Here is a 7,994-nt window from a genome sequence, read left to right on the forward strand (position 1 = left end):
GTGCTGTGGTAACAATGAAGAGTGCTCCACAATCCTAGAGTCACCTCAACCTGCTTTCTTTATTGCTGAGGGCACATCCAAAGCAGTTGCACCTAAAGAGTTAGAGGCTCTCTACGCCCATATATATATATATATATATATATATATATATATATATATATATATATATAGTGCTTAGGGGGTCTCCGCCCCTAGAGGACATCGGTTCGGATACATGATCGTCTATAGCATGAACAAGAAAGGGCTTTGTGCGCTTCGAATAGTTACGGGGAAGGCTGTTATACCAGAATTTGTTATGCGTGTGTGGTATTCCCCTATAGTCAAGTTAAACAAGGGGTTTAAGCTTGATTATTGGAGAGGTGAAAATAAGCAAATACAAGAGAAATACAGTGTTCGCCAGGCACTTGTGGATGAAATGAAACTAAGTATCACTGGGTCAAAGGAGAACTATTTGATCGAAGCTCCATCTTCGCTTGCACGTAACAATGCATGGCCAGATCACCTTCATGACTGCGGATTTATTCTCTGTCGATTTCGCAAAACGGGAGTTGTTACCCTGAGGCACGGAATTGTCTATAGTAGCGAACTATTTTGTTTTGGCGGGATGTGACTTGCAGGCGAGCAGCAGCCTGCCCAGTGAACGTGCAAGGGTGCGGACAAAGATCCATTTAACACTAAATAATGGTTTTTCTCAAAGATGGAATTTATAGGTCATTTCAGGAATGTACAGCAGAGTGGGCATCGAGTTTGGGGTTTTCTCCAACCCGCGCAATCATCTTGCATCAGAATCCCTTGTAGCCCCACCGTGTGGTGGACGCTCAGGAGAGCATCGAGGTTTATCAGCAGACGTCGATTCAATGACTTGCTGCTTTTGAAGGTCTGAGTTTCTGCGCGGAGGTACTAAGGTAAATAGTGGGGCAGAGCTGTAGTGCTTGTTGGTCTGCAGACGAGCATTGCAGGACCTATTGATGCTACTTGGGGTCCACGGCGGTGGTTCATAATAATTACTAGAAAGAGTTTTTAGAAGGAATCGCAGCCCCCTGCCTATTCTACGTCAAGGGCGTAATATGCACGTATTAGTTAGCCAGGAGACCCGCCATTTCCACAGTTGCTGCACTCACTCAGAGTTCTGTTTTGCCTATAATATAGGCGACTATACATCAGCACTAGCCATCCTTTGGGGCTGAGGGCCTTCGTAGACTTTGGGTGTGCAGGGATCCTAGGTTCAAGGTGTCACTGCTTAGAGGGTGCCTTGTACTGCGAAGAAAGCAACTGGAGCCGCGATCATATTGCTAGTTCAGTACATATGCTACCAGCTGGTAACCCCACCAGCCACTTTATCAAACTCTGCGATGCTGCCAAGTGCAACGCTGCATTCATAGCCTGAATAACGAGACAATGAGCCCTTAGCTCAATCTAAAGCACAGTAGAAAGCGATGCATAGAACTTCCAGAGTGCTTACATTGTTTTCCCGTTCGCTCCGCAGTGCTCGGCATGGGGGAAGAGGAATAGAGAGGCTGCGCGTAGCCGTAGCCCTTGAGCGTTACCAGTTCTCCGTAGCGCTTAATCACAGAAGCACAACGTTCTTCAAGACGGTACTGAACTCATACAAGTCTGCAACTAACGGCAGTCACGAACAGTCATCTACAGTGATCATTCATCAACTAATGCTCAAATTAATATAACTGTAGTAGTAGAAAGTGTCCAAATATAGGTTCGCCTGCTACAGTGGCTCTGATTCCACACCAGAAAATTAAAGCAGCATTAAAACATTTAAGCTTCCGTAACCGCGCGAAGGTGCTACAAATGGCCAGGGGACGACGAAATGTAGTTGCCATTACAGGACACAATCAAATACATGGAGTCTAGATAAACATAGAGAAATCTACTGACGATGATCTGCTAATGGAATCGTTCACAACACTCACCCCACATGCACGCTGCCCCACATTCCTCGTGCTGGATTAGCAGTTTCTTTATGGGTAGCCGGTTACGTTTTTTGCTATACTTTGAAAGTCGAAAATATTTATATGTTCAAGCAGAAGAGGGAGATTTGTCTGTCACGGCTGCAGTTCCATGAGCTTTGGAAAGAAGGGTGAACATCGACGGTCACCATCTGCCTAAAAATATCAGCTCCAGGTGACCGATATTTATTATCATCTCATATTTCGAATATCTTCACTGCGAATACAGAATAGTGTTCTGCCGCACGCATCCTGGACAGCAATTGCCTATTCCGCAAATTTGCGGAAGAAAGGTAGGGTACAGCAGCCGCAGTGTAGGGAAAGCTTCTGCTTACCTCAACAGAGCCACATGCTTTAAAGTGTTATCCGTTTTCATGAACAGCTTAGTCGTGCAGCTTTCAATAAGCAGTAACTTGCTCCTGTACACCAAGGCGATCCATGGCAGCTGCTGCTTGCATGTGTATCCGCGATGTTGCCCATCAAATTACAGTGAATAGCTCACAGCTTTCCCTTTTTGTTTAATTGTTATCGAGTATATTGCGAATAAGCCCTGGATTCTCGAGGCCTAACACGCTGGAGATTCAACCGGTTCCAGTGTCAATTCGCCTGGCGTAGACTTGTTACAACAGGATTTGTTGCAACAGGCGTACACTGTTTGGCTTCCTTGACTATCTCCCTTTTCTCTGTAATACAGCACTAAATGTGTTTCTTTATTGTGTATTGCTGTGTCGTGGATTGCTGCCCTTTCGGCATAAGCGCGTCCATCCGGCAATCCTCACTCGGGAACTATATCCAGACTAAATAGAACGTAGATACGACTCTGCCCAATGCTTTTAAACTACTCTACCATATACTGTCCGCTTCGAGGTGTCGTGCAATGCTTCTTTCGGGCTGGAATTTAGCAGTTTTGCATCCCTGTCAGTTGCACACATGCTACTTCTCCGGAATACCCCTCTGAGTATCGCGTCTCCAGCCGTTGTAGAGATCACTTTTGGACTACTTTTCGAGAATCGGTTGTAACAAGCAGCCCAGAACTGCACTAAGGAGGCGTGTTGGGAGGGCAATCGGCGTGGCGGCTTACGCATCAAGTTTCCGACGATGGATGCATCGGACTTATTTTCCATTTCATCACGGCAACCCGCCCGGATGCCGCCCGACATTAAAGAACTTCCTCCCATCACGCGAGGTCGCAGCAGTAATTTTCCGCACCGGGTTGGGAGTCCATCAGAAACCCCACGCCAGAATCGGCGGAAGTCAGCGTGCTCCATGCGAACAGTTAAAGAGGAGCGTCAATCGACGGAACCAGGTCTCACAGCGGAGGGCTTGTTGCACTGTTCCAACTTGGAGGCGCAGAAGGACACTGGCTGGCTCAGTGGCGCTCCACCTCACGCTTTATCGGTTTCTTCTATTCCGGAGCAGATGAGCAGACGCCGCGACTCCCACGCATCACACAGCGGGAGCAGCAGCAGACGTTCAAGCCATAATACGTGCGTTCTTGTTACCAGAACTCTCCCCGAAGTGGTTATTGTGCTAATGTTGCTCATCGCAAACCCTTTTGTGGCTTCTGTGATTTCCTCTGCAGATCTTGTGGCCCGCTGCCCACATGGGACGAATTCTTCGAAACCTGTGAAGATGTTAGGCCACGCCCAGAAAACAGTGACGTAAGCTGACTCCACTTCACTTCTGATGATTGTACGAGGCAGAGCGTAGCCACATCAATTGAGGAAGATCGATTGCCCAATAATCCCCCCCCCCCGCACTTTATGTGGGAGTTTTTTGAGATGTACGTTTCTTGGAATTGTGTGCCTTTGAAGGCTGCATTGCTTCAACTTGTTTTTGATGTTCAGCATCTTGTTCTGTGGCTCAGACGTTTCGCGTGTATTCAAGTGGCTCCTCTGGGCCGATTCTCATCCTGCTCCACGGAGCTGGACACACGGCCTTAAGCTGGGCATGCTTCGCTGTACGCAATTCGTAGCACACTGAATTTCGTCTTCGGACGGAGCAAAATCTGTAGCTAGATGAGCCCTTTGCTCTCCCTCTTGTGTGGTCCACTAAGTTACAAGCCTTTCATGCAACACAGTTACATAGAGCTGTCTAGTATCCTGCCGTTTTCTCAGCGCCTTCTGCGGGATGGTTCGCCGCCACTTCGCGTCTTTGCATACGACGCTAGAGGTCACGGAGCCACTAGCTGCGCCGACAGTAAAACTCTGTCAGCTGAAGTGCTGACAGAAGATGGTATTGCAATAGTGCAGTACCTCTTCAAGCGTCTTGATCATGAGGTGTCGCCAGATGCTCAGCATGAGGACGAACTTCACCGAGGTTCAGAGTTGGCTAACAAAACTGGGGAAGAAACACCAAAACCTGAGAGGGATGCTGATTCGCTACCATCTGTAATTCTTGTGGGCCACAGGTTCGTCGTAGGGCTTTTGGCACCCCATACTTTTGAATTATCAATTCTTATTCGCGGAGTGCTTGATTCCAATATTCTGCGCAAGCTGCGTGACTTACTGCGGTGGTCATATCTGCGGATCTTTTCCTTACAGCATGGGCGGAGCGATTGCGACTAGGATGGCGGCGTCGGGCCGTGTACCACAGCTGCACGGCTTGATGGTGTTGGACGTAGTTGAGGGTAGGTTTTTTAGTGTAAGAAAAATCCAATACGCATGTCCTGACCGATAAATAGGGTGGTGGGGTCAAGCAGTCGTACGAGGTTGACAGCGAGCGAAGGTTTTCGGACGCCGAACGAGTTGATACACTGCAGTGTGCCGCATCCCCTATGAGCACGTATGGGTCTGGTGCTCTCATAGGTACTGCTTTGGCGGCTTTGCCGCAAATGGCTGCCTTCGTTAGTCGGTTTCCCAGCTTGTTCACGAGCTGCAAAGAGGCCGTTAACTGGAGCATATTCGCTGGACTCCTGTGCAACAGAAGCAGCGCGTCAATCTCGATTCCATCCCAACTTGTAAAGACTACGAGGGGGGCGCTGCCCGCTAACAGTAAAGGAGCTGAGAGGGGGCCACCGGATGAGGAAGTATGGTAAGCATACCAATGGTCGTTGCTTGGCTATGCCCGCGCTTTCCTAGTTGATGCGCTAGGTTCGCTAGAGACCTGATTGAGCGTGAGAGAAAAAGGCTTTGTCTCACTTGTCGTGTTTGACTGACACCTCAGGACGTGGCGAGTTGACCTACTGGCTACCGAGCCGTATTGGGAAGGTATGCACTGTGTAGCTGCAGATTGCGGTCCTGGCCAACAACTGGAGTTTAACTGATTTGCTGCCGGTGGACACTGCGGACGTGTGTGCTCCTGTTCTGTTATAGGATGGTTCCGAGGAATGTCGCATGCATTTCTATCGAGCCGTTGTGTAAAGATTTTAATTTGCTCGTGTAGCGACCGCTTGGATAAAGAGCTTATGATAGCTCACATGCAGGTAATCAGGCATCTTGGCAACTGGATGCACTCCATGTGGATCTGGTGTCCACTGAATTGCCTGAGCACTAGAGATAGGGTGTTGTGGCGGTGCTTATGAGCAGGGAAAGTTCCAAGTGCAGATTGTGAGCGGTTCAGGACACATTATTGAAGTGAGTTTTGCTGGATGTCTTCGCAACATTCTCCTTTGTTGTGCGTACTTGTTATCGTGGCTCAGTCGTGCGTCCCTCGATTTGAATTTGTTAAATGCATTTGCCAAACATTTGTATGCTCAGCCATCCAAAGTGGGATTTAAGCGGGACTTTGCTGACATTGTGTTTTTACAGTGAATTTGGTTTATGTTCGCTGCCCATAGGAGGATCAGCCTGCCGAACTATGCCGTGTAGTCCAAACATTCATCACCCGCTACCGGCTTCATCTACCTCCAAGCCAGCGCGCCGGGGTTTTCCGCCGCTGATGCAAGTCATCAACAGCTCGAGATCTCCGTAGGGTTTCGTATTTCACCACCGTCGTATACCGACCTATCGTGTATATGCTCAGACATACTTGGTAGCGGTGCTAGTGACTGTTTGAGTATGATCATGGAAGCATAGACGTTTTAGGTAGCGATACGCTAGTTCCAATACCTCGTCAGTCCGCTTGTGAGAGCTCCTTTGCACGACCTCGATAAAACAAGCTTCTGATTGAATAGTTTAACAAGATATAGCGTAGCTATGCCATCCCCAGAAAGTATACTCCGACGCTTTTTTGAGCCATGTACTAAAGGCAAGATATGGTCAGAGGATGGAGCAACCAGGTGGATTTGCGATTTTGCAATGGTAAGATTGCGTGGAGGATACCTGTGGTGATGACTGGCAAAGCGCTTCGGATCATCGCTGTGAATGTTTTGCGAAAACCAAATGCACGTCATAAGGGCGTGCTGTTGCCGAGGACGACCAGGCGAATGATCTGATATGTTACTGACTGTGGATGGCTCCCTGTATATTAAGAGGACACTGCGTACCGCTTATACGACGGTCCGGTTACTCAACGGAGAACGAATGCATTTCTTTTGCCAAGTGTGTGCAAGCTACGTGGCTGTGTAGAGCGCTACTCAATGCGTACTGTCAACCCTACTTTGCTTGCAATTTTAGAATCATCAATTCGGCTAAATTACTGATGTAAAGGACACGAGGTGGTGCCTACATCGGCGAATGTCGATTGGAGTGGCTCGCAAGCACTCAGATACGCAAAATTCTTTGGGCGATAAGGTATTCTATCATTTAGGCTACATAGAGAGATGACACGCCCCGAAGTTCTATGATCGGGGTTATACTTTATAGAGATGGACCGGAAGCAGTGCAGAGCTGGGGTAACACCCCTAAGGAGTATGCATTGTTCTCCGTCGGCTAAAGTGTAGTGTGTCAGGAATGTCCAGGCAGTATTTAGTCAAGCGCACGTCCCACTCGGAGAGCTTTTACCGACAGGTACGTCTGAAGGTGCGACGTACTTGGTAGTCGTTTGCATATCCTAGCAAACTATGAAGCGCCAGGTGCTACAACCTCCGTATACTCTGTCCTTCGTTGATTGAGTTGGATGGAAGGTCGGGTTGCCAGTTTATTTGGTGCAGTCCTATATAGCATAAATGTAGTCGAACAATCAGCCCAAGCAGACGTAGGGACGGCCACTACTGCAGGTTGTGGTAGTGTGCTACTAATAGAATATGGCCGTCGTTTCTCGCGTCACCTCTGCAGCCGCTTGACTTGCTCAGGATATAGCTCACCCTTGATATTGCTAGCCATTTGCCTTCCACTACTAGTGAGACACTAACGAGCCTGAGAGCCCAAGCAGCGCCAAAGTGGCATGTAAGATGCGTAGCATTATGGACGGCCTGGCCGGAAAGTCAGCAATTGCAACAGAAGTGATGCAGTGGTAGGTTCGTAGGACAACACGAAGGCGGTGTGACTTATTTTCGAAATCAAGATCGTAATAAGCAAGTTCTTCGTGCTATGGAATATTTTGTACCCCACGAATGATCGCGTAAGGGTCATTGTGTTTGTTGTACACAGGAGTGCCAACGTGACGCAGCTTCAGGAACAAACAAGTACCCATATTTCAAGCCTGGGAGGCAGTAACTACTCTAAAGGATACTTTTTCATTGGGGGACAGCAAATGCGACAGCTCGCGAGCCTAACGGAAAATCGTTCAATGCGCATTCATCTCGACCCACGGCTTACGAGATACAGAGAGCATTCAGAAGCATATGAGCTCTAGATCATCGGAAGCAATCATCGGATGCTCCTGCAGTCCCAGCTGACCTGGATACTCTGCAGCAAATGTGTTACTGTCTTACATTTCTTTGTACCTTTCCAAGTGCGAATCAAGATATGGTAACAGCGCCAAAGCGGTTGCTCGCTCATGCGGGCCGCCCTCAACAATGAGAAGGTAGTGCCAAACCGTTCTTCCTTAGTGGCGTGTCCACGGAGCGCTTACCAGCTAGACCTGATCATCGCATCTGAGAACACCAAGTGAAAGCGGGAGGTGGTGGATGGCCAGTCTGTTTGCCTCAGGGCTTCTTCCACGGTAGGCGAGCACATCGCATGCATGGGCGCGCGGCAACCATATGTG

General features: G+C 48.5%; 1 protein-coding gene across 1 annotated transcript; it reads left to right on the forward strand.

Annotated features, from left to right (window-relative positions):
* The first annotated feature begins 3,062 nt into the window (after positions 1 to 3,062).
* Positions 3,063 to 5,844, forward strand: LOC34623538 (protein phosphatase methylesterase 1). Its single transcript, XM_026334179.1, has 10 exons — positions 3,063 to 3,451; positions 3,547 to 3,625; positions 3,832 to 3,924; positions 4,082 to 4,374; positions 4,508 to 4,593; positions 4,772 to 4,997; positions 5,130 to 5,173; positions 5,279 to 5,388; positions 5,492 to 5,539; positions 5,743 to 5,844. The coding sequence occupies exons 1-10, from the start codon at positions 3,063 to 3,065 to the stop codon at positions 5,842 to 5,844; spliced, it is 1,470 nt and encodes a 489-aa protein (XP_026189964.1).
* The last annotated feature ends 2,150 nt before the right edge of the window (positions 5,845 to 7,994 follow it).

Source organism: Cyclospora cayetanensis, unplaced genomic scaffold (genome assembly GCF_002999335.1).
Source record: "Cyclospora cayetanensis isolate NF1_C8 unplaced genomic scaffold, CcayRef3 CcayRef3_contig_38, whole genome shotgun sequence".
NCBI classification, from domain to species: domain Eukaryota; phylum Apicomplexa; class Conoidasida; order Eucoccidiorida; family Eimeriidae; genus Cyclospora; species Cyclospora cayetanensis.

Bases quoted from the DNA above. Each gene is read 5' to 3' on its own strand.
- LOC34623538 (XM_026334179.1), top strand. From the start codon at position 3,063: ATGGATGCATCGGACTTATTTTCCATTTCATCACGGCAACCCGCCCGG. The intron at 3,626-3,831 runs GTAAGCTGACTC...TCTGTGGCTCAG, and splicing joins CACGCCCAGAAAACAGTGAC to ACGTTTCGCGTGTATTCAAG. The intron at 5,540-5,742 runs GTGAGTTTTGCT...CGCTGCCCATAG, and splicing joins GTTCAGGACACATTATTGAA to GAGGATCAGCCTGCCGAACT.